The sequence below is a fragment of the Neoarthrinium moseri genome (genome assembly GCF_022829205.1).
Source record: "Neoarthrinium moseri strain CBS 164.80 chromosome Unknown scaffold10_Wmoseri_CBS_16480, whole genome shotgun sequence".
NCBI lineage: Eukaryota > Fungi > Ascomycota > Sordariomycetes > Amphisphaeriales > Apiosporaceae > Neoarthrinium > Neoarthrinium moseri.
In genome coordinates, this window is record NW_026055124.1 from 16,765 (window position 1) to 41,206 (window position 24,442).

At 53.2% G+C, this 24,442-nt stretch overlaps 9 protein-coding genes across 9 annotated transcripts; 4 read left to right on the plus strand and 5 right to left on the minus strand.

The window, feature by feature from the left end:
- Positions 1 to 843: 843 nt before the first annotated feature.
- On the minus strand, positions 844 to 3,334 carry JN550_003884 (uncharacterized protein; the record flags this gene model as incomplete). Its single annotated transcript, XM_049315338.1, has 3 exons — positions 844 to 1,628; positions 1,692 to 3,183; positions 3,287 to 3,334. 3 exons carry the CDS (start codon positions 3,332 to 3,334, stop codon positions 844 to 846), a joined length of 2,325 nt encoding a protein of 774 aa, XP_049173906.1.
- A 1,003-nt stretch (positions 3,335 to 4,337) lies between these two features.
- JN550_003885 (uncharacterized protein) lies at positions 4,338 to 5,550 on the plus strand (the record flags this gene model as incomplete). The annotated part of the gene is made up of 3 exons (XM_049315339.1): positions 4,338 to 4,464; positions 4,556 to 5,329; positions 5,387 to 5,550. 3 exons carry the CDS (start codon positions 4,338 to 4,340, stop codon positions 5,548 to 5,550), a joined length of 1,065 nt encoding a protein of 354 aa, XP_049173907.1.
- Positions 5,551 to 7,476: 1,926 nt separating this feature from the next.
- On the plus strand, positions 7,477 to 9,076 carry JN550_003886 (uncharacterized protein; the record flags this gene model as incomplete). Its single annotated transcript, XM_049315340.1, has 2 exons — positions 7,477 to 8,036; positions 8,203 to 9,076. 2 exons carry the CDS (start codon positions 7,477 to 7,479, stop codon positions 9,074 to 9,076), a joined length of 1,434 nt encoding a protein of 477 aa, XP_049173908.1.
- Positions 9,077 to 10,116: 1,040 nt separating this feature from the next.
- JN550_003887 (uncharacterized protein) lies at positions 10,117 to 11,229 on the minus strand (the record flags this gene model as incomplete). The annotated part of the gene is made up of 1 exon (XM_049315341.1): positions 10,117 to 11,229. The coding sequence occupies one exon, from the start codon at positions 11,227 to 11,229 to the stop codon at positions 10,117 to 10,119; it is 1,113 nt and encodes a 370-aa protein (XP_049173909.1).
- A 1,709-nt stretch (positions 11,230 to 12,938) lies between these two features.
- On the plus strand, positions 12,939 to 14,397 carry JN550_003888 (uncharacterized protein; the record flags this gene model as incomplete). The annotated part of the gene is made up of 3 exons (XM_049315342.1): positions 12,939 to 13,531; positions 13,585 to 14,154; positions 14,208 to 14,397. The coding sequence occupies 3 exons, from the start codon at positions 12,939 to 12,941 to the stop codon at positions 14,395 to 14,397; spliced, it is 1,353 nt and encodes a 450-aa protein (XP_049173910.1).
- Positions 14,398 to 14,709: 312 nt separating this feature from the next.
- JN550_003889 (uncharacterized protein) lies at positions 14,710 to 17,274 on the minus strand (the record flags this gene model as incomplete). Its single annotated transcript, XM_049315343.1, has 1 exon — positions 14,710 to 17,274. One exon carries the CDS (start codon positions 17,272 to 17,274, stop codon positions 14,710 to 14,712), a length of 2,565 nt encoding a protein of 854 aa, XP_049173911.1.
- Positions 17,275 to 17,835: 561 nt separating this feature from the next.
- JN550_003890 (uncharacterized protein) lies at positions 17,836 to 20,273 on the minus strand (the record flags this gene model as incomplete). The annotated part of the gene is made up of 2 exons (XM_049315344.1): positions 17,836 to 18,427; positions 18,478 to 20,273. The coding sequence occupies 2 exons, from the start codon at positions 20,271 to 20,273 to the stop codon at positions 17,836 to 17,838; spliced, it is 2,388 nt and encodes a 795-aa protein (XP_049173912.1).
- Positions 20,274 to 21,058: 785 nt separating this feature from the next.
- Positions 21,059 to 22,220, plus strand: JN550_003891 (uncharacterized protein; the record flags this gene model as incomplete). Its single annotated transcript, XM_049315346.1, has 3 exons — positions 21,059 to 21,916; positions 21,976 to 22,030; positions 22,141 to 22,220. 3 exons carry the CDS (start codon positions 21,059 to 21,061, stop codon positions 22,218 to 22,220), a joined length of 993 nt encoding a protein of 330 aa, XP_049173913.1.
- A 229-nt stretch (positions 22,221 to 22,449) lies between these two features.
- Positions 22,450 to 23,197, minus strand: JN550_003892 (uncharacterized protein; the record flags this gene model as incomplete). Its single annotated transcript, XM_049315347.1, has 2 exons — positions 22,450 to 22,795; positions 22,845 to 23,197. 2 exons carry the CDS (start codon positions 23,195 to 23,197, stop codon positions 22,450 to 22,452), a joined length of 699 nt encoding a protein of 232 aa, XP_049173914.1.
- Between the last annotated feature and the right edge of the window lie 1,245 nt (positions 23,198 to 24,442).

Genomic DNA, 24,442 nt, shown 5'->3' on the forward strand with positions numbered 1-24,442 from the left:
GCCATTATACCAGTTCTGCTCAGGGATCTTTGCGTTCCCGTAGCGAAATTAGATATTTTCATGCTGAAGAAAATGGAAAACATCACAGATCTCCCTCGTGCTTATTTCATAACAATCTGTCGTCCACGCTGTGACGGACCCAGGGCATAGTCCTTCCTTCAGTTTCCAGAAGCACGAGGGAGCCGACCAGGTCCAGAAATCGTCGTATAGGAGAAACGCCGAATTCGCACTCTCAGTCCAGCTCACTAATCCGGTCTTCCGGGAGTTGCTAGCTACTGACCGGCCCACGAACACATCCGGTCGCAGCAACCGCCCGCCGTTCTGCGACCTGACGACATCCATCCCTTCTGCCGGCATTCTTCGGCAATCTTGAAACTTGACATGTGTCCTTTGCGCCAATAAAGTCCCACGTCACAACGCCGGGCGGCAGAGCAGGCCAGGCCAACCCTAAGAGGCCAGCTGCCAGGGCGTCTTTGTCCGTTCTTGGTCACATTTGCCACAGACGCTTGTCGAGAAGGAGCCGCGGTCATTGGCATGTAAGCATGAAATCTGTGACTTGCCATCCGTAATGAGGACGTGTTTAACATAAGCCGGTGTCAGATCCTTACGTACCACTGTCACAATGTGCCGTGCAACCTGTTCAGGATGAATCACCGAGCATCCCATATTGTAGATCATGCAGTTGTATCATTCATCTCATCATGATTTCATCTATCTTGGGGGGTTCCTCTATCCCATCTTCCTCGAGAACCCGTTCTTCGCTTTCTGACGCTAAACCGATGATATGATATGAGCCATGAAGGCCGATGGAATTATTGGCTTTCGTTACCACGACATGACTTCTCATCGAAGCAAGGCCAAGCATTCATCGGCTACTTCCTTAACTCTTGGCTCGATGGCTCGATCCTTTGCTGCCACAACGGCTGGGATGAGGGACTCAGAATCACTCTTGCCCAGGATGGTGACAAGAGTGCCTGCAGCAACGAGAGAACGGAACATGACTTCGCTGTCCTTCTGGTTGGACACGAGATGGCCGGTGGCACCCAGCAGCTTGGTGAGCAGCTCCTTAGGCAGGCCGCCGCCCTTCGTAGCCAGAACGGCATAGTTGATGGCCACGGTGCTCAAAGCAATCAGGAGGTTACGGTTGAATTTGCCAATAGCCTCACCGCCAGAAAGACCCAAGGTTCTGCAGATGAACTCGATAGCGTTGTTTGCCTCGGACGGTTTAGCAGCAACTTGTCGTCCTTCCTTAGTCGCAAACAGATTGGCAATGGTCCGTAAGGCCATCATCACTGAGTTCTCGTTAGGTTGGCTGCCCTGAGGATATCCCTCCAGACTCGCTGCAATCACTGTCTGTATCGGACTGCCGATGCTGGAACTGGCTGCCAGAAGTGGTGAAGTCGCTGCGCATCGAAGGAGATCCAGAGGAGCCAGACGGTCGGCGTAGTCCCAAGACGTACACATCTTGACAAGTATGCTTAGCGAATCTTCATCTGTGACGGGCTTGTTGGCCTCCAGAGACTGTCGTAAAGAGTCGAGGAGCGACTGGGCGGAGGGGTTGAGGGAGTGGTCTTTGCGACCGGCGGAAACTAGACCAGAGTTGACACTCAGAATCTTCTTGAAGATAGCTGTGCCATGTTAGCATAACTTGTCCTTCCACAACGGCAGTAAATGGAGCGAGTTTGACTTACGTTCATACTTGGCCGCGGTGATGGTGAGATACTCCTTCTGAGGTAGCGCCTTGGCCCTCGCCGATACTTCGGACTCGCCTGGTCGATATCTCGACTCAGTGCCGTAAGGATCTGGCCCACCTGAACTGGTGCCCTCGCCGATTGTGGCACCTTGTGTGTTTTGCACAATGAACTGTGCAACTTGATCCAGGTAGTTGAGTGACAGCTCGTTGTCGTTGATGAACTTGGTAGCCGTGTCGTAGGGATTTTCGGATAGGTTGTACGGCAGCTTCAGCGACGGTTGACCCTCCTCAATGGCGACGTCAAAGACAAAGTCGTACTCCTTGCCATTGTACTGCTGCTTGCGCCCACTGCTGGCAGCAGAATCCACGACGGTGCCGACATGAACCCACGTCTGGGCCCCCGAGGACCAAGTGTAGGCAGAGATAGAGCCGTTGGTCTCCTTTATCATTTGCACCTGTCCTTCTTTGGTGCCTGCTTTCGACGTCAGGAACTCGGGACCGGGCAGCTTCTCCTTGTTGACATCGCCCATCTGCTGCTGCGGTATCGAGGAAGACTTGACGGCCTCGTCGAACAGCTGGAGGACCTCGGCGCTCGCCACGCGGTCTGGGCTTCTTGTATAGATGCGAATAACGCCATCACTTGTACCGGATACGATGTCGCCCGTCTGCGGACATACAGCAATGGCCCAAACCGAAATGGCAGGATGTGTGATGGTCTGTACGCACTCGGTTCCTCTCCAGACGCGAACGGTCCTGTCCTCGGCGGCACTGACAATCTCGCCCGAAGGCAGAGCTGCCAGACGATAAACGAAGCTCTCGTGTCCATGCAGCTCGGCCACGGGCTCACCGGTGAGCTTCCATAACCTGATTATGCCGTCATTGTGGGAGCTCGCGAGCTCAGCACCCGTCGGGTGGCCGGCGGGCACGCGGCACAGACCGCGGACGACATCGGGCGTGGCAATGGTAGAGCGCGCCTCGGCTTGGCCGCCAGCTACGTTCCGCAGGTCGAAGATGCGTATACTCTTGTCGGCGCAGGCGGTCGCAACGGCGTTGTCGCTTAGGGGCAGAACATCCCACACAGAGCCCTCGTGGCCGACGAGGGTGGCCTCACTCTCCCAGGTTGCGGTGCTCCATACTTTGGCCGTGTGGTCCCAGCTTCCGGACACAAAATACTTGCCACTCGGGGCGGCGGCGAGGGCGCAGATGTTGTTGGAATGGCCGGGAAGGAGGCGCTCGGCACTCTCGGAGGACACAGCGGAAGGCTTTCTGACGTCGAGACACGGGTCCTTGCCTCCAGAAACGACGAGGCCGTCGGGGAACTCGTCGCTGGGCGGGAGGTAGGCCAGGGCGTTGAGGTAGGCATCAATCTGGTTTGCTATGGTGTCGTCGTACTCGGGCGGAGATGCTGCTGTTCGCTTCCACGATCGGACTGTGCGGTCTCTCGATACAGAGACAAGGAGCTCGGGGGAGGGGAAAGCCAGGTCACGGATCTATAAGGAGCAGGAGCAGGAGCAGTATTAGACGACGGCGGATGACAGATGGGAATGCCACGGGGGCGGGGCAGTTAGAAACCGTGGGATTGTGTATACTTACATCGCTCTCGTGGCCGGTCAGTTGGGCCGACAGCTTGAAGTCGGCCATGATGAGGGCGTACTGGCTGTTTATGTGCAGCTTCGGACGGACGGTCTGGTAGTGTACGTATGGCGGACAGTCGTATGTGTGTGTACCTTTGGCGGGGTAGTTCCTGAGCACTCGGGATCCGGAGGCCAACACGCCGTGGGATCAGACGTAGCGAGGTGAGGAACTGTAGTCGAGGGAAAGATGGAGGTGATGATGAGGACTGGTCGGAATGGTTTACATGAGGCCCGTGGATTCCCTGGGAACTCTGGGTCGCGAGGGTCGATTTCAAAGCGGGATGCCACCCACGAGTTACTGCGCGGGCCAACAGGGTGGAAGCCAGTCGAACAATCGTCACCGTTGCTCCCCCCAGCACCATCAGCTCCACCATCACACGCGTGGACACCTCTCAGCTCCCCGGACCAGCTCCCAGCTCCCAGCTCCGACCACTGACCAGGCAAGGCCAAGAGGAGCCTGGGCCTGCCTGGAGTTAGGAACGTCGAGGACCTCGGGAGCCACTAATCAAGGTACGGAAAGGTCCCTCTGCTGGCGTCTGGTTTTAGTGCCCTGCCGCCCTGCCTGCCGCCCCTCCATGCGCTGCCCGTGCTCACTCACACCCTGACTGATGGATTTCAAGTCTGGAGGGCGACCCGCACATTGTTTCATCACTAACGACCGGGATTCAGGGTCTACCGTACCATCCTCAAGCCTCGAGGCCAGCCCGTGACGGAGCGCGGCTTCACGAAATTCGGCCCAGATTCCGCGACCTCCCACCGCATCCCCAAACCCACCACGTCCTCGACCGGGACCACGGCAACGACCACGACCACGACCACGACCACGACCACGGGCACATCCACGCCCACGAATCTCTGCTCGGCTACGCCTCCCCTTGCTCACGACGCTCACGCTTCCACGAAGACAAACTCAGTCCGTCTCGCGCATGCTTACGACCTGACACGACTCTCCCTTTCATCTCAATCTCTGTCCTCCTCCGCTCGTACTTCCCGTCCCTTGCTTGGCCACCATGGCTTCCGATGGACCTCGACAGTGTGTGCCCTTGACCTGCCATGGTCATTCGCGGCCCGTTCCACACATCGGCTTCTCTGCCCTGGGCAAAGATGGCGCCTACTATATGATATCCGCCTGCAAAGGTTTGTCTACCCCCACCCTCCATATCCCTCCATCCCGCCCTGCGCAATTCTTCCGCGACCGCTGCTGACAACCCGGCACCCCCTCCCCCAGACAACAACCCCATGCTCCGCGATGGCCAGACCGGCGACTGGATCGGCACCTTTATAGGGCACAAGGGCGCGGTGTGGCAGGCGAGATTGAGCCCTGACGCTTCTGCCGCCGCCACAGCCTCCGCCGATTTCACTGCCAAGGTCTGGGATACCCACACCGGCGAGTGTCTCTTCACCTTGTCGCATGCCCACATTGTGCGAGCTGTCGCCTACCCTCCCGACAACTCCGAGTTGCTCGCCACGGGCGGCCTGGAGAAGAAGTTGCGCATCTTCGACTTGTCCGAGTCGGGCAATGCCGCCCCCGAGGATGCCAAGACGTCGACCGATGGCATTACCGTCAAGGCCGATTCTGCCTTCGAGGTCGGCGCCGGCGTGCACACAGCCTCGATCAAGTTCATTGTCTGGACCAGAGACCCCAACATCCTCGTCACATCGTCCGGCAACACTCTGCGCTGGTTCGACTTGCCCAGCCGTAGCGTGATCAAGGAAGAGGTTTTGGATGGCGAGATCGGCTCGTGCGAGTTCAACGCCCCCGCCCCCGAGCTGCAGGAGCAGTCCGACCTTGGAGGGGGCCTGCCCGTCCTGGCCGTGGCCGCCGGCAAGTCGGTGTACTTTTGGGGTGGTGCCCGTGCTATGGATGAGCTCAAGCGCGTCAAGCTGGACTACAAGGTTGCCAGCGTCGCTATCGACACCAAGCAGCGGAGATTTATCGTCGGCGAGGATATTCCCGCCACGTGGGCGCGTGTCTACCGATGGGACGACGGCAGCGAGTTTGGTGCGTGTAATCGGATTATCCTTGCCCCGTGTGCTGCTTTACTAACGAGTTTCCTAGACATTCACAAGGGCCACCATGGTCCTGTCTGGTCGATTGCCTACTCGCCCGACAACAAGCTCTATGCTACTGCTTCCGAGGATGGTACTATCAAGCTGTGGAAGAACTGCGACGGGCCGTATGGTCTGTGGCGGCAACAAGGTGACGGGAAGCCCGCCGAATAGGATGGCGGGGCTCCCCTCCACCCACGTTCGCGGTCGTCTACGGCCTCGAGTGCTTTTAGTCACCCGGACTACAGCCATTCGAACACACCCTCACCCCGTCCAGACAAAGCCCCTTGGGACGGGCTACGACAGGCTTTTGGGGGACACGGCGCCTAGAAGGCCCACCGTAGGGAGCCCGTACTTCCTCCCTGGGAGGAGCCAAAAGTCAGAGATCGACAATGGCGAGGAGACTGAGCGGCAAGACGAGATTAGCTTTACCGAAAGCTTGAATCAGTCGCCTGGAATACCGTACAGGTATGGTGGGCGGATGGACAACTGCTCCATCTCACAACCACCAGCAACAGCGTAGGACAGCGTTTGATTACGTTGCTCATTTATGTACACCACACACTGCCGAATCTCAGCCTTAGGCCAAGTATCCTAGATTGGCTGAGCATACTCAGAATAAATCTAGCAAAAGCGATACTATCAAACCCACGATCCGCTCCTCATGAAAGTCCCGTGATACGAAGGGAACCAGGAAAATAACATAAAGAACATCCCATAAAGCAATACTGTCATTTACACTGCTGTTCATGGAGAGGCATCTTCTCTGCCCGATCCACTTGACTGTAACATTATCCACCCCTTAGATGGATCAAGTGTATAAGCGATTTGACGTAGGGGCCACTAGTATAAGTGCGGCGCTGCTGCGTAGTTCAAAATTCCGTAGTGTTTTAGCAGGGCATTTTGACATGCGTGCGTGCTGATATTTGCAAGGAGGTTCCCCCGGCTTGGACAATATGGACATCTGATTGAGTGCGAGAGTCCAAGTCACCATTCGTTCCCCTTCTACGCCTTGCGAGCCAGACACGCTGCTCGTTCTTCATATTTGTCCCTTGCATGCTCCTCTGGTCTCAAGTGTAGGGGAGCGAGCGTATATGATCTTAATGTACGATACGACTGCATCGCGCACACGTGTTGACAGCAGTACTTAACTTCTGGTATCCACTACGGCATCCGCATATTTTGGGAGCATCGAAGTACCTAGGTGGCAAGAATTCGGTCATTGATAGGATACGGCCCAGGAAGCGTCATACCAGTCTTTGCCCGTAGCTCCATAATCGAGTGACGGTATTGGAAACTGTACATGGGTATGCTCAAAGAGCGAGGTTTATTCCTACGGCTATGGCCTCACTTGACATGGGAGCTGGACTCATGACCACTAGGGGTTCTCCCAGCTTGCTTCTATGCTCTCCAGAAGGAGCACATATGGGAAGGGGGACGGTGCTCTGTATCTTGATTCACGATTGTGGCAGGGCTATCAGTTCCCCCGCATCGATGATGTATATTATTTTTTCTTCACCGATTTTGAGTAAGTTCCCATGGCATTGATTGGTGTTAACAATACTTGATTGTTGTAGTGTTTTCAGTGTTAATAACAAGAGCAGTCAGGCTTTATTAAAAATCGAAAGGCACAGCCTCGAAGGTGCTTGTGGTTCATTCTTGCCATTTTGACTCTCTTACAAATATCTCGTTTATTTTTGTTCAACCAAACACCTGCGTAGGTGCTTCCACAACCCAAAGCTGTCAGGCCGCTATTGACGCTCGTCTGAGCAATAATAAACGGCGATTCCCTCGAACAATCAAAGGCTTCCGTTCCTCGACTTGTCCCGGCAGATGCGTAGCTAAGGCTAAGACCTGAAACGTAAATTGAGCAACACTCACCTCCCCTGTAGCGCTCTTTAGGCATCCTGTCGACCTAACATTCACAATCGGCCCCAGGACCCAAGTGCGGTGTTGATCAAAGTCGCTTCACGATTTGTTCGCCTCATAATAACAAAGGTGAGTCTACTTACCGTCTCGTATTCATATTCACCTGTTATTCACGCCGATGGTTCAGTTGGTGTCGACGCTTTCTTGCGATGGGTTTCCAGTGGGCTGGTCATGGCCTCGTTGTACCTTCCAGAATTATTCGTGCCACTTTCCAGTGTCAATCCGGTCACAGGATCAGGATCTCAGACGCGCCTTCCTATCCGATTTTACTCGGATTTCCCACTGAACGGTACCATCTACTTCCCACTCCCAGCCCATGACTCTATTCCTCCTCGCGCCCCTCTCGTTGTCTCACCTGCCTTTCAAGCCATTCGGTTATATCACCCGAATGACCAGCCCCACAAGCCGAACCCATCAATTTCGTCTGATCTTTTGCCCCCTTTCGAGTCATCTGGAGTCCCCTGCTTCGAGATGCCGTGGTCGGACCAGTGCGGTAAGGTCATGAAGAAGCCCGGAGAGTACTCCAAAAACCCCAATACCATCCGTGCCCGCGCTCGAAAGGCTCGCCTCACCCCATTCCGTCGAGAGATCGAGCAGGCGAAGGCCTCTGACTCCAAGGCCATTACCCGCGCCTGGAAGATCCGCACCGAGACTGAAGCCTACAAGATGGCCAGTGCGGGCGACCGGAAGGCCATCCTCGAGAAAGTCGAGCATGATGTTATGCAGCGTCGGTTCGTCTTCATTGACTTTATGGGATCCATCACCGCACTCACTCACTGCCGTTGAGAAGTCTCATCCGGTGTTTGCCTTTCGTTCGACATTTCGTCCCACCCTATCTTGATACTGCCCCAATGCTCTAGAAGATAACTTTTATACTAATTTTCCGCCTCGTCCTAGTCGAGAGAAGGGTTACGACGCCGAAACAAAGATCAACCGGTTTCTCCAGCAGCACGGCAGCGACATTGATTCTTCTGCAGCCCCTTCTACGCCCACCATGGACAGTCACTTTGACCAACGCATCAATATGGGAACGCCTGCTTCTCAGGGTTATCCGATGCAGCCCATGGCCCCAATGGCCCCCATGCAGGGTGTTCCGCTGGCCAGCCAGGCTGGCAGCCGCTTCGCCACCCCGGGTTCTTTCTTTCCGCATGTCATGTCCAGTGCTGAGAGCTCCAGAGCTGGCACACCCCGCGGTCCTCCCCCGTACCATCAGGGCCAGTACATGTACGGCGCCGGTCATGACGGTGCCGAGGCTTCCGCCCGCTACCAGATGGAGGCGGCATCAGACGCCATGAGCCGCGCCCATCTGATGACCAAGGTCAAGGAGCTCGAGAAGACGGTCAAGGGCCTCACCGATGACCTAGTCCTTGCGAAGAGCACCATATCTTCTCAGGAGAAGCGCATGGCTGACCTTCATGAGCGAATGCTCCTCTTTGACGGCACTGCCTCTGGCATGAGCAACGCCGAGGCCGAGTTCGCCAAACAGGCTGGCAAGCTGCGCAATGTCGTCAACGGAGTTCAGACCCTAGCCCAAGTAGCTGCCAAGATCTACGCAGACCTCGCCGACGGTAGCGTTCCGAGTGGAAGGGTCAGTGTTGACCATGGTGTTGTCGAGTACACCAAGGACGGCGATGCCCAAGGTATCAACGGGTACGGCGTTGATAAGAATGGTAACAATGATGACGCCGTGGACGATGTCCAGGATGCTGCCGGCGCTACTCGTGTCAGTGGTGGCCAGGAGCAGCATCACGGCTTGGACTCTCCAGAGTAACGAACCTCGGCTTGCAGTTACTAGTACCAAGATCCATGGTCCAGGTTTGCAGCATCACATTGACAGATGAGAGTGGATTCGATTTGAGATCGGAATAGGGATTATTTTCTGCTTGCTTCGCGAATCTATATATGACAATGGTGGACGGACTGATGGGAACACATCGCGTTAGTTTTCGCTAAACTACTGCTTTACTCGACACGGCATTGGGGTTTCAGGGGAGCTTCTCAATACAGGCACAAGGTAGAGAAAAGTCCCTTCCACAGCTAGATGAATAGAAAAACCCGAAACTAGACTTCACTGCCTATACCAAGACCGTTATAACAAGTATAAGATACAACCAGGGTGGCCTCATTGTTGAGAAATTGCGCGCCAATAAGTATTAGGGCCAACAATAACCAGTCTGCTAGCGATGCGGAGTGCTGTCGCCCCTTATGAGACGCCAGCCAGCTGAATGGATGTCAGCCAATCGTTTGATCGGCTACTTCTGAATTCGATGCTATATCTATGTACTAATCAGGACCGTGGCTAGGATCATCCCCAACTACCAGGGGCATGTGGGAGTGTCCCTAAACGAGGTGAGCCTGAGGTAGACGACAGGCCGCACGTGCTCTTTTCAAATTCACGATAAATGACAGATACTAGTGTTGGGGGACGGCAATGGACTACGAAAGTATCAGAAGATCTCCCAAAACTACTCAAGAACAGTCTCTATTCAACCAGAGGATCTTTCTGTCTGTCTGCTACTGCCGTCTCCAGGCTTGAAGCGTGCAATCTTTAGGTAGCTTTAGTCCAAATAACAACCGCAATGTACCCATGTGTGCAGTCCCTAATACATTCCAACGAAGAAATTATGTCCGTGAAGAACTATCAAACCCAATCTCCCCCGCTTCGCAATAATGCATGCGTGCTTCGACATTACCAAATTCCCCATCCATGCAGTTGGCTCTATGATTTCTGTGCATTAGGTCGTCAAAAATAATTACAAGGCAACATTCAAAACGTCTCATATCCCACAAAGTAACAAGGCCAGACTTCGCTCAACGACCCCCAAAGAAGCTGTTTCGGAAGCGGTCCTTGATCCCCATCTTCTGCTGCGACGACCTGCCGAACGACTGCTGCGACTGCACACGCCGGTGGGCCGGAGGCCGGAACTCATCCTCGTCATCTTCGTAGTCATCCTCGTCGTCCCGCATGCTCATGGCGCGCTGCTGGTGCTGGTGTTGCTGCTGGTGCTGGTGCTGCGGCGGCCCGCCGTTGAGTCTCTGGGGCTCGCGCGGGATCGGCAGCTCGCCGCGCATCGCGCGCTCCACGTCCTGGTACTGGCGCTCGTAGTCGTCGTGCTTGGCCTTCGCCTCGAGGAAGCGGGTCTCGGCCTGGGCGCGGCGGTCCTGCAGCGAGCGGATCTCGGCGTCCAGCCGCGCCATCTCGTCCTGCTCCTGGGCCATCATGCCGTCGTACTCGTGCACCTTCTGGTCCAGCGGCTTCAGCACGCTGGTCATGATGCTGGGGCTCTTCAGCCGCTGGATCCCCACCGCCGCCGTCGTCGACTGCGAGTCCGACGACGTGGGCCGCCCCGAGTTGTCGTGGTGCCGCCCCGGCGACCCGCCTGCTGACGTCCGCGGCGGCGAGTTGTCCGCCGGGCCCCCTGACGTGGGCGGTCTGGCGCCCGAGGGGGCGCCGCTGCGCCGGCCGTTCTGGCGCTGGACCTTGTGGTAATTGTCGCCTCCCTTGCCCACGAGCAACTCCTCAGACTTGCTGCCCGAGTAAGACGGAGGCCTCGACCTGCCACTGCTGGATCTCTGTGCAGGGAACGTGTTGGTCACGGGAGGCCGGCTCTGGTCTGTTGTCGGACTGTGCTGCCCGACCGCACCGCGGCGCTGCTGCTGCTGCTGCTGTTGTCCATGTGAAGGGACTGGCACGCGCATGGCCGCGCCGGCATTGGCGTTGCCATTGGCATTGTCGTTGCCATTGGCATTGTTGCCGGGGATCCTGTTGCTGTCCAGGAAAGCATAGAAGTCATCGTGGCTGTCAAAACGGGCCGAGTGCGGTTTGCCTGACAGCAGCGCGTCGTCAAAATCGCGGGGCGCCTGGTGCGGGCGGGCCCTGGGCGAGTTCAGCGCCGCCGACGGGTATTGGGCCGTGACGTTCATGATGCTCTCTCTCTCTTCTATCTTCTACAGTTGCCTAACCCTTCACAACTGCGACAAACAAGATATATGCACGACACACTCAAAATTCGATAATAAGATGCGGGATAAGAAGTACGGATTGGGAAAACTCGTCCTCGGTCTTCGCCAATTGGGCTTGGGGCCTTTTGTCTAAGACCTTGAAATCCCAGGAGGTTGGTTTGCGCAGGCCCGCCTTGCCATCCCCAGCCCCCATTTTCGCGGGTGGGCCAGGGGTGGCCGCCCGACGCAGCCACCCGTACGACAACGGAATTCGTTGCCTCCCCCCAGCGCTAGCTTCCCTCATCTAAAGATTCGCATCTGCAGTCCAACTAAAACTACATAATCTGCGTCGAGCTGCAGATACGACCATTTTCTTCAAGGCCGGACCCTGGCAGTTGCCGGTTTAAAGTGGGGAATTCCGACCTCCTCGTCGCACACACGCAATCAGACAAACTCAGCCATGAGCAGCAAAGAAAAAGCCTGGCAGCGGCGGACCTATGGAAAGACGCACCTGGATCTTAGATCTTAGACACCTGCGACTGCCCGAAGAGTATTTGGAGCGTTTGCTCTGCGATCATTAGCAAAGATAGGCTTAGCACCCTTCCTGTCTCATTTGACGGGTCTTCGATGGCGACCGGGATATCCAGTGCGATGGGAGTCAAATAAGCGTAGAAGGTTTCAAAGTTACAGATCTAACCTCACTAACACGCTAACACGTGGTCTGCATGTCTCAGTTTGCATGGAGACCGCACATGTGCTATAAGCCAGACTCCACAATTCCGACCCGGGGCTGCAATCGAGTATAGCATCGTTGAGAGCACGCCACGGCGCTGGGTAGTCGCTTTCGCTACTAACCACGCCACATTGCCCTGAACTTTGCGAGAGGTCTTTTTGGTTTTGAAGTAGGTCAAGTTGTGGAGCGAAATAGAACCAGGTATGACTGGCTATTGAAAGAAAGTAAGGGTCTCGCAGTGCTATTATACCTTGAGCCACTGTGAAATTCCTTTCATTCTGAAGTGAGCAACGACACGCATGTGAAATCTAGTCAACATATACATATGTAGTACACATCACCTGCTGGATTTACATCGTTTTTCTTCCGTAATCCTACCATGGTTCTTTTCCAGTTGCCGACCTTCGGAACGAGCTGAGGGAAATACTAGCTTGGCCATAGTCGTAACATAAGATGAGCTCAACACAGTGGGGCCTGACGGCGTCCCGGGGCATAGGGACAACCGCACACCGCACAGTCAGCTGTCTTCAGAACGGATTCAACTATAAATTTACCGCATGGGAGACTTCAGGAAACGGTAGAAGTCTTCATACAACAAGCAATCAAACGGGGATATGTTCAAATTGTAAGGGCCATTCACCGTATTTAAGTATATCATGTAATTGCCGCTCCGATCTAGCGTCGCGATGATCAAGCTTGATTGCAACGAGGGCAATAGTAGGCAGGACTCCCGCACCGTCCGCCTCCAAGACGTCATAGAAGTTCCGTGATCCACAAAAGACACAACAACATGAGTACATTACAAAGCTAGTAACCCACAGCCATAAATGACGTGCGTGCGATTTATATATCTAGTCTGTTTCCCCCACAAGGTTTTGCTAGCATTTCTCATCAAGCAGGATACCCCCTATACACTACCAGACTTATACTAGACATACCTATTCTTCAAATATTCGCAATGGCACCGAGAAGACATGAAGGAGAGCCAGCCGACGCGAGTCGCCTTGGCGAGCCGCTTAAATTCGAATTCAGTGGGAAGAGCGCGCACAACCGTTTTCTCAAGGCGGCTATGACAGAGAGATTGTCGACATGGGATCCGAAGGACCTGCCGAAGCGTGGCATTCCCACGAAGGAACTTGTCAATGTGTACCGCCGATGGGGAGAGGGAGGATTTGGCGTCATCCTTACGGGTAACGTGATGGTTGACTACAATCAGTTGGAAGCCGCAGGCAATCCTATCGTCCCTCGCGATGCTGCCTTTTCCGGCGAGCGTTTTGAGGCGTTCAAGGAGCTCGCCACGCAAGGCAAAAAGCACGGCAGTCTCGTCATCGCGCAGGTCTCACACCCCGGTCGGCAAGTCGCCGAGAATATCAACACCAATCCCATCAGCGCCAGCGATGTCCAGTTGGAAGGAAACGTGATGGGCATGACTTTCGCCAAGCCTCGCGCCATGGAGAAGAGGGACTTCGACGAGGTCATTGGCGGCTTTGCGCATGCTGCAGAATTCCTGTACAAGGCTGGGTATGACGGTGTAGAATTACACGGTGCACAGTAAGCCTTCCCATCTTCGAACGACCAGACGCACGTATTGATAGTCTTTTCAGCGGTTACCTGCTTGCCCAGTTCCTATCCCCTACAACCAACAAGCGGACAGATCAGTACGGCGGGTCGCTGCTGAACCGTGCTCGCATCATCTTTGAGATCAGTGATGCGATCCGGGCTCGTGTCTCTGATAAGTCATTCAGTATCAGCATCAAGCTCAACAGTATTGAGTTCCAGGACGGTGGCTTCTCGACAGACGATTGCAAGGACCTCTGCGTGGAGCTAGAGAAGCATGGTTTCGACTTCGTCGAACTTTCGGGCGGCACCTACCAATCGTTAGCATTTGGCCACAAGCGCGACAGTACAAAGAAGAGAGAGGCTTTCTTCCTGGATTTTGCGGATGCTATTGTGCCTCAGTTGAAAAAGACAAAAGCCTACGTTACTGGTGGTTTGAGAAGCGTGAGCGCCATGGTCAAGGCACTAGATAGCGTGCACGGCGTAGGCCTGGCCAGGCCAATCACCCACGAGTTCGATCTTCCCAACAAGATTCTGGCTGGGAAAGCAAGTGGAGCCGTTGACTACAAACTAGATGAGCAGGACTTTGGCACCACCAACGTTGCGGCTGGTACTCAGTATGTATCCGTCTATGTTCAACGACTTGATTCACGACGCTGACACTAGTTAGGATTCGACTTGTTGGTCAGGATAAGGAGCCGCTTGATCTCACTCAGGATAAGTATGTCGAGATTTTCAAGAAGTCGGTAGAACAATGGAGCAAGCAAATGGCAGACAATGAGGACGGCTCCAAGTACGGCTATGTTGACATAGAAGGTACAAAGCTAGAGCCTTTCGGTACAGCGTATGCTTCAGCATAACTGGACTGCAAGACAAGAAAGCCCTAAGACTATTTGATTTAGCCCAGTCTGCAATGGGATGGATTCGCAACGTACGCACCTGGCAACACTTCATTGGGTGCCCCCGGTTTCATCATGTGGGATTACATGCCTTGCATAGACTTAGCACGGGTCACCTCGGTGTAAGGTACGTTTGTTAAGCATCAAGTAGTGGCATTCATAACGTTTTTCTACACATAAGTAGATACTTACGTCGCATGTGAAGAATAATGAGTCCAATAATACATAACACATCATCCACGTTTGCCATGGACCATGTTGCCACGAGCACATCTAAATCAAATCACCCACAATACAGATCACCTCTGCAGCCAACCACTGACCAAGCCTGGCCTCCATCCAAGCGACAGCCTTCTTAACAAGCAGCTCCCAGCTGTCTTCCTTGGCTGCCATGTCTTTACGAAGCCATGCAATAGCACAAGCTGTCGCCACAATTTTCTCATCCTTTGCATCATCAGAAAGTTTCTGCATTGCCACAGGTTGAATCTTGTCAGCCTTCCAACCCATGTTGCTCACCAAACCGTGGTTCCACTCCCAGTAGCCCTCGAAATTCTGCATATTCACGAGGGCTTGATATTTAGTCTCCGAAAGCTGGTCTTCCTCTTGTAAATCGCCTGCAGGCTCAGTCTCGCTGAAATCTGGCTGTACCCTTCGCGGCTCATATTTGGAGCTCATCAAAGCTAGAGATTCAGGTTGGACATTTCCAAGGTCGCACATCATTGTTTCTGCCAAGTCGTAGTAAGAAATACCTTTATACATGCCTGCAGCACGCCTTGTCCTTCGTACCTTGGCTTCTGTAGGTCTGGGCTTTTTTGGGACATAATCTGACCCCGTAGCAACGAAAGAGCACCACATCCCGCCGACTTGGTACTGAACTCCCAGACGCACCGCCTCGCGTTCAGCCATGTCCGGAAAGAGTCCCGGGTAGGTAGCCTCAATGAGACCGCTCTGCTCGCCGCTTTCCCTAGCATGATAGATCCAGCCTCTACCTTGCTCCAGTTCCGTAACCACCTTCTTAGCTGCAAGCTGATGAATAGTCTCCCCCTTGGTGGCAAGGACGTTCACAGCAATCTGTAGTTCCAGGGGGCCATGATCAGAAGTACCGCGAAGGATAACCGACTTGGGCTTTCTCTGAGCTGATTCTTCCGACATAAGAAGGTAGACTGTGGTACGATTGAAGGGAAAGAGAGGCGGAATGGTAAAGGGAGCTTGGAGCTGCTTGGGGGTCTCTATGTGAGGCAGATGAGAGTACCGGCCTCTCTTGTCCCCACCAGTTGAGTCATGGTCCAGGTCAATGGAGTGGTCGAATAAAGAGATCGTTGGTTTTGTTGTTGAGTCAACAGATGGTTCTGTTGATGTGAGCGACGGGAGCACTGGCTCATCTACAACCCGGTCGACGACCTCAAAGTCGTCATCAACAGACTCCAGAGCACTTTCATATTCCATTTCCAGTGAATAGTCCTTCACGTGCGGGTAAAGTGCCCCCTTGAGCATGCGTATGACCTTGCTGCCCATCTCCTCGTTGTCGGCAACGGACTGCGAGAAACCATTGCCGGCACGCGCGACTCCCTCGATCAAAGCGTGACTGACGTTACTGCCGATACCGAGACTGAAAACTCTAATGGCACCGTTGCTCGCTGCCACCTTCTTGTTGATGAGGTCGAATAATTGATGATGACCCCAAATCTCACCGTCTGTAAGCAAGAAGACCTCGACGTTCATATCCTTGTACCTGCGGGTAAATGCCTCCTCCAATGGCGCATACATTTCCGTTCCCCCGAAGTCTGCTGCAAACGTCTCGATATGGTTCATCGCCTCATCCATACTTGCTTTATCGTAAGTCCGTGACTGCTGCCACAAGAAGCTATACTTCGAACCAAAGCTGCAAATGTTGAACTTTACTCCCACGTCCAGAGATTTGATAAACAACTGGAGTGCGAACTTCAAGTCGCGGATTTTGTCGGCCATGCTTCCACTTCGGTCACACACAAAGACGATTTCAGGTTTTGCGGCAGGCAACTGAAACTTCGGCACCAGGGTGACCATAATGGCTCGCTGGTTGGGGATTGACGGATGCTCTTCAAGTATAGCTACCGGGTTGCCCGCGTCGGTGATCTTGAGCTGCAGAATGAAGTCTTTGTATAGCTCTGCTGTTCCAAGTGCCAGAGTCGCTGAGGCCTTCTGTAGCGAAGGCGTGGCGTCAGGTTCAGTAGACGTCCTGCCCAAAGTGACGGCCAATGAGTGAGAGGGAGACTGGATGGATGTGATGCTAGAACCAGTCGACGCTTCAGCATCTACTGTAATCCGAATACCGCCGTCTATTTGCAGGTGCGACGTTACCAAGTCACCGGGGTATGAACCATATCGCGGTGCAATGGCTGTAGGGATAACCAAGCGAACGCCGTCCACCTGCGCATCATGCTTAAGCTCGCCCAAGTAGGTGATCTGCACCACAACCTTGTCTCCAGCGGGGATGTTGCCGATGATGGTTGTGAACACATCTGCTGAAGTGGGTAACTGTTCCAGGAGACCTGCAGTCTCGCGTCGTCCAATAGTTTCGCGGTACTCTTCACGAGCTTGTTGTTTCTCCTTCACAACACCTCGAATAACACGCTCGCCAATAGTGCAGATGAACTCGACCACCGTGACACCATCAAATAGTGGGAAGGAGTATCTGATCTCGGGTATATGTTCTGCGAAGTTGGCAAACGTCTGCGTCAGTGTGGTTCTCGAGATGGAGGAGATGATGGAAGTGTGAGCATCGAGCTGCACCTGTGGGAGGTACTTGACCCGTCGTGAGGACGGGTCTAAGAAGCATAATCCTGATATCCTATCCATAATGTGGAAATGGAGTAGTTGTAGGAGGTTGGAAGGGAATTATAAGAGTTGTGAAACAGGTTGGTAGGATGGCTTTCGCTCATTAATATGGCCGACGTCTATGCGTCCCTAAGGCACAACAACCAACAGTCTCAGGCTGGTTCCCCGCTCTTTGTTTCCATTCTCACGGCCTAGCAAATGACTTACTGGAAACTTCGTGTTGGGCCTCAACATGGTGCTTCATGCATAAAACATCAAATATTTGCTACAAGAAAGGATAACAGTGCTCCATGGAATATCTGGAAAGCTGTCTGAGGCAGCCAGAAACGCGATATGCTGCATAATCGCCTTAGGGACCAGAACAAGTGCCAGATAACGTTCAGGGCTTTGTTAATTGACTGCCCTCAAAAAGAAATTCAAATAGCAGTGCATTGTGCCTGGTGCATGTTGACAGGAGGAAACTCTGCAGTTTTCTCAAGCCAACTACCATATGCTTCAGCATTCATGTTTGTTGCACCACTGTTACTTGACCTTCTTTCATCATGTGTTATGCCAGTAATATTCATGCAGCATTGAGCAAACTTAGAAGCTGAAAGTGGTAGTTTCGGTCCAGCTTGGTGGGCGATCCTCAGTTCTTGTCCCCCATAGTGACTCTTGACTTCCTAGAGTTATTTCCATTGTCCACCCTTCAGTGAATAATTCATGACCGATCCAGTTTCTCGGCCAGGTTGCTCCATTGACTGTGACATTTTGAATATAGACGTTTTCGTACGCCGAATCGAATCCAACCGTCTTGATGATAGCGGTATTCCCGGTGAGACCATTACGAATGCTGATTTCCTCGAAAAAAGGAGCGGAGATGAGATACACATTCTGCCCAGCAATGGGGAAAAGCCCAAGCATGCCAAACACTACAAATGCTCCCATCGATCCACTATCGTCGTTTCCAGGAAGTCCGCCATTTGAGTTATTGAAGGAAGCTGGGATGTAGGTGTGCAGGCGTTTCGTAGAGAGCGCTGGCCGGCCGGCGTAGTGATAGAGGTATACAGTGCTGAATACCGGTTCATTGGATATGTCAGCGAGTCCAGAAGAATGGAAGTAATCGAGGCGGCTGATAAAGGCTTCATCGCCACCCATTAGGTTGATAAGCGATGTTGTTTGATGAGGTACAATGCTGTGCTGGTCAGCCTTCCACTTCCCCAGGCTTGTGGTTTATTGACTCACAATTGGTACTGCCATATACTGGCCTCGAATGTTTCTGAGGGGTTGGTTGTAAGCGAGCAGAAGTCAGCCAGTGCCGAACAAGCTATAGTGTCTTGATAACCCCAGGTACCGTTCAAATATTTTGGCTGAAAGAACCCGGTGAAGCCCGAGTCATTTCCTCTGATCATAGATTTCTGGTCATCCCTCCAGAGATTCTGCCAGTTTGTGCTCCGCTGAACATACTTGTTGTAAATTTCCGTCTTCCCTAAGCCTTCGGCAAGCGTCGCAAGGCAATAGTCGTTATACGAGTACTCAAGTGTACGCGAGATACTCCGTGAGTTAGTACCGAAGCCAATAGGGTCAAAGTCAAGATATGGAATGTAATTCAAACTTTTCCAGCTTTGCAGGCCGCCTCGTCCATGATAAGACCATTCTAGTGGTCCCACCTCTGCGTCTTGCACAATTGCATCGAGGGCAAGATTCCAATCGATGCCCGTGAGGTTCTTCACATAAGCATCGACAAGCACGACGTCCGCATTCGATCCGCCTTGCGTCCAGCCATTGCATAAACTCATATGGCAGTCTGGCAGCCATCCTTCATGCTGATATATATCCAGCAGCCCGTTGACCATTTGGGCCTGGGCGACGGGGTCGACAATAGTGAGCAGAGGATGTTGAACCCGAAAGGCGTCCCAGATGCAGTAATAGGAGTCGAAGTACGGAATGCCGCTGTCCCACTTGGGGTTTTCGCCTGTGTAGTTCTGCGGAGAGATCATTGAGCGGTATATGCCGCTCCAGAAGCTGGTCTGGAGATCGTCGCTAGCTCCTCCAGGATTGATGGAGATCGGACTGAGCTTTGCACGCCATTCTTCTCCAACCTGCGTCACCAAGCGATCAAAGTCGCTGGCCGGCTCAGGGATTTCCTCGGCTGCCCGAGTGCAGGCTTGATCCGAGCTGATGAAGCTGATACCTACTCTTGCTGTGAGGGTGTTGTCGACAAGGTCGCTGAAACGTGCCCAACCCCCAGCTTCCAGGAAGAAAAGATTGAAGCCTCGAGTTACGTACAAATCCTTGGGCTCCGGCCCGGCGCGATTGTTGACCCAGACACCGTTTTCGACCGGCTTGCCGCCGAAAAAGTCGACACAGAAATGCATAACATAGGATCCAGCCCCGAAGCTCGGAAGGAAAGTCCCATTGCCCTTCAACTGCCCCGTGCCGGGGTCGACGCTTACGGATGCATTCTGACGACTCTGCCAAAGATCTGTCAGATCGAGAAGAACGAGTGGGTGCTGTGTGGCATTTCCTGAGGGGAACTGAAACCGATATAATGCAGCATGTTCACTTGATGTCATCTCAGCCTTGATGCCATCGACAAGCTCAACCGCAAAGTAGCCCGGCCTAGCGTTGGTTGCATCCGCTACGTAGGGAGTAGCCCGGTCCCCGATCCTGAAACTGCAGGAGTTGACATCATCCCCAGGGCAAAGTTGAGGAAACAAGGGGAAGTTTCCAAGACTTGGGTTGCCGCCTGTGCCCGAGTCGTGCACAGAACTGAAGCCGGTGATGTTGGACCCGTCAGTCGCAAAGCCACCAGTGTTGGCCCCATCAACATTGGCTACGGGTTTTGCAAGGGCATATGGCCGTGTTGAGCCGGCAAATACATTGCCGCCATTCGTGCTGCCAATCAAAGGGTTGATGTAGTTTAAGACGTCGAATGCGGTGCTCGATGAAGCCAACACGATAATGGTCTGTGGAGACAGGAGGAGCCCGGCGATCATAGCACGCGGGGTACCCCAGAATGCCCCACGAAGGAGTGCCATTTTGAAGAGACTCTACTGTAGAAACCTTGTGCTCCAAAGCCGTAGATGAATGCTATGTGTGATGATGTTGAGGCAACATTGCGAGTTCTTGCAGTGTTGATTATAGGATCGCGCCCGACAAACCACCTGAGAGCACCTGCCTATCTAAGAGGTGAGGGCCAATCCGAGTCGCCGGACGTTGTGTTGTTGTGATGTGATCGACAGCTTCCATGGCTTTAGGCAGACTGGTCTGCAGCCGTCCGTCCCACCCCATGCGGTCATGATGCACGCTTCCAACGTTGCACCTGCCATTTCCCCGCCTGCAAGACTAGGAGTCTGCTTGCTGTGCCTTACTCATGCATGGGACGTTGAGATGACGAGGCTACAGCACATGTGCAGATTGTCGTAGGTCGCGAGGGTATTGAAATGCGCAGGCAACTTTGCCAAATAGTTGCAAGATCAGCGACGCCTACAGCTGCAGACAGCTGCGGTGCTTCACCTGACATCGCGCCGGTTTGGCGTTGGTGATGATGCGCAAGTACCGTTCCGATTTGCCACTCATTGTCACTTCCCAGAGACGTGCAAAGCTTTTGTTCGACGATGCATCTCGCCATCCTTACTGGTATCAAGGACGGCAGGACGGCGATAAATACCTACTTACTGCCCGTCAACCGGAGCACTTGTGATTTTGGCGGCTGGTGCGCTCTCCAGCCCGGCCAATAGCCACCACTGCGACTTATTCACCACACTGTTCAACATCCGCGCTCCACTTTCATAACTAGGGCAGACACTCCTGTGATACCAAGATGGCAGGCGAAAGCACATCTACTTACCCCCAGGCTTCGCAAGCCCCCCGCAAGCGCAAGCTGTCGGCCAACTACGATGGCCCAGGTCCGTCAGCGAGTAATACCACTGGCGCCTCCGCCGATGCGTTGGTGGGTTCACAAGAATATAAGCAGGTTGCCGGTGAGAAGCCCAAGAAGCCGCGCAGGAGCAGAGGTCAAGACGAAGAGAAGAGACTCCGCAGGTTCCGCCCAAAACCACCGCAAAGCTTCAATGAGATCTACCACCGTGCAACATCCCAACGATTTTACGTCTTAAACAGATCTCGATGTGGCACCGCAAAGTGCCCAGAGGAACGTGTTGAGCTCACAGGATCTACTGGCAACATCTATACAGTACATATCAGCCGTCGACCAAGCTGCAACTGTCCGCACGCTGAGCAGGGGAACCAATGCAAGCACATGTTATACGTAATGTCACGCGTTCTCCGGGCACGGTATGAACTCGTCTATCAGCTGGCACTGCTGTCAACAGAGCTTGTCGAGATCATAGCAGGCGCGCCTCCGATCGAGGTTGGCGATGATGCTGAGAAGCCCAAGGAAGACAAGAACCGCAAGGCAGTTGAGGGTGATTGTCCCATCTGCTTCATGCCCTTCGAGGACACAGAAGCAACTGTGTATTGTCGCGCGACTTGTGGTCAGAATATGCACAAACAATGCTTCGAAATGTGGGCAGCAACAAAGTCTCGCGACAGCGTCACCTGCCCCATGTGCCGGACAAAATGGCAAGGCGACGATGATATGGTCAAGAAGATCCGGAACACAGGCGTGGTAGGCCGAGATGGCTATGTCAATGTTGCTGATCAGTTGGGCATCAGCAGGGTCAGAGGTTTGGTTTTTATCGCTTGTTCGCCGAATCTGTTGCTAATTCTTGATTCCAGATACAAGTACATATTACTCTGGACGACGTCGAGGTTATGGGCACTACAGATCGTGGTAAATAAAGCAGAGACGGGTTTGAACCCGATGGCTTTTAGGTGGTAACATTTATATGGAGCGCGCGCTGTTCTTGCACATAATGCAGAAATATGACCACGCGCTTCCAGGCCTGACGATGGAACTCATCACAAGCTCAAAGCCTTATGAATGTGCGGTAGCAATTCTAATCAGCATCAAGAACAGCTAGCCGTGACTAAGCTTTCTAGGCCCATACTAGACGTATTGACAAGCGACATCCTTGTTTTGCATATCCATTAAATGAACTTCCCGAGAAACTTCTTGTCAGCTAGCACACAAGGGGCTTGCTGGCTCTGTGGGTTTGGATGTGGAGTGTACTCCGAAATCTGTAGTTACACTAATCTGGCCGGACCGAGATGCAGGAGAGGCTGTTTCGACAGGTGGTCAGTATGGACTCCTTAACGCACGATTTTATTCGAGAGCGCAAAAAGTGAAGTCACGGGTCGTGATATAATCTCGAGCCACTCACCATTGATGCCCACCAAAGGCAACTCCGATTCAGGCATTTTCTGGAACCGACTTCCACTGCTTCCTGTATTGCTTGACTTTCTTGTTTGGCTCGTGAGCAATGACGAGCGAAAGATTCTCTGAAAGGCCGGGCCCATGATCGGTAGGTTTGCATTGGTGATCCCGAGCAATGGGACGAGTGTCGAAAGGAGAGCGATCTTGGAAAACGTATAGGTGAAATCGAAAGGATCAAGTTCTAAGAAAAACTTGAGGCGAATGGACGTTATGAAGATGATTCTGGGTAAAATTGAGCAATGGTTCGTAGTCAAGGGTGGGGAGAACATACATAAACCCTAGGCCAAAGACGAAGGTAAGAGCGACCTTTCTCGCGGCTGGGAGTTGGAGGCCCCATAATATAGGCATGGGAAGTATCAAGACAACAATATCTATAGCAAGGTCCGCGCTGGCCATGCCAATGTACATGCTACTGCTCTCTCCACACCGCCCAGGTGTCTCCGGGAGCCAGGTTTTGTGCACGGGAATGCAGAAGAAGACGTCGGCAAAGAAGGCTGAAATCCAGAACGCAATTACTATGGCCATGACTGCGTAGACGATGCGGATGAAAGCGGTATTTTGGAAAGTCTGGCCGTAGAAATGCAAAATGGCAGATTTTACCAGGGCGACTAGAGTCAGCCACATGAGATCGATCGAAAAGACAAGCTGAACATTTGCGATCAAAGTTAGCCGGATCCAATAACACAGCGAAGACAGTCTGGATGCTTCTACGGTACCTTTCGAAAGAGGACCACCATTCCAGTTCCCGCGATGCTTATTACTAGGTCTTGGTGTAATCCAAGTCCGCATTTTAGTACGAGAGCCATATCGATGGCATACCGCACTGTCATAAGCGCCTGTCTCGTCAACCAGATTAGCCGTTGGAATCGCAGGCCGGCGCTCATTGAAGACGCAGATGACTTACCAAAGCTAAAAGAATGAGCAAATCATTAATCTGTAGGCGCGCACCGATCAAGTGCCTTGACCATATTCTCAACCCAGTTGAAAAATACGCGACTACGAGGAAGACGGTCTCCACACCCAGGTCAGTCTTCCCAGCTGCGTTTATCGGGACCTGATCGATCAAGTTATCTGAACGTGCATGCATCTTGTGAAATGCTGTCAGATGGGGGTGCCAGTGCCAGGCTCATTGTCCAAAGACTGCGCGTTGGCAGAGTAGGCGGATATATGGCAGCAGAGCCTCATGGTGTAGAGGTCAGGCTTCAGGATGGTTTTCACGTTGGCGACTGAACTGTAGTAAAACCGCCTCGCATGGATGTCAATCGCCCAGAAACCTTATTTGTTCGACTCAGTGGTAGTTATAAGGCAAGGGCTCCGAGTAATGGTTACAGACAAGGCGCAAGGGTTGGAAAGGTGAACACGGCACTTGTAGAAGACTGACACTCTTAGTGCCGTTCTGTGCCTGCGCCCCATTTCCACCGCAGCGAATGCCCTTGAAGAGCTGGCCAGTATATTGCTACTCATGATTGCACAGTTGGATCTCATTTTGATTAATGGGCATCGATGAGCCATTACTTGGTAGTAACGTAAAAATTGCCGTAAAGTACTCCGTACCACTGCCAGTGTTTGCGGCGCTAATGTGATGCAACCTGCGATGCGCAGGGATAGAACGAGCAAGGGAGTGTCAATACCCCCCTGTGCACCGTGCAGGACATAAGCAAATCATTATGACCCTTACCCAGCCCAGAGCTCCAGCACTCGTCGCAGACAATCGGCTTTCGCTCGCCGCATGGCAAGTGTGGTGAATAATGCTTAGGATGGTCTGAACACGGTGAGAAATTAGCCTGACCAGCTTTTGCCGGCCATCGCAAGAACAATGAGTCAAAAACACACTCCACGGTCGGGGTATGCCCAATAGTGGAAAGCAAT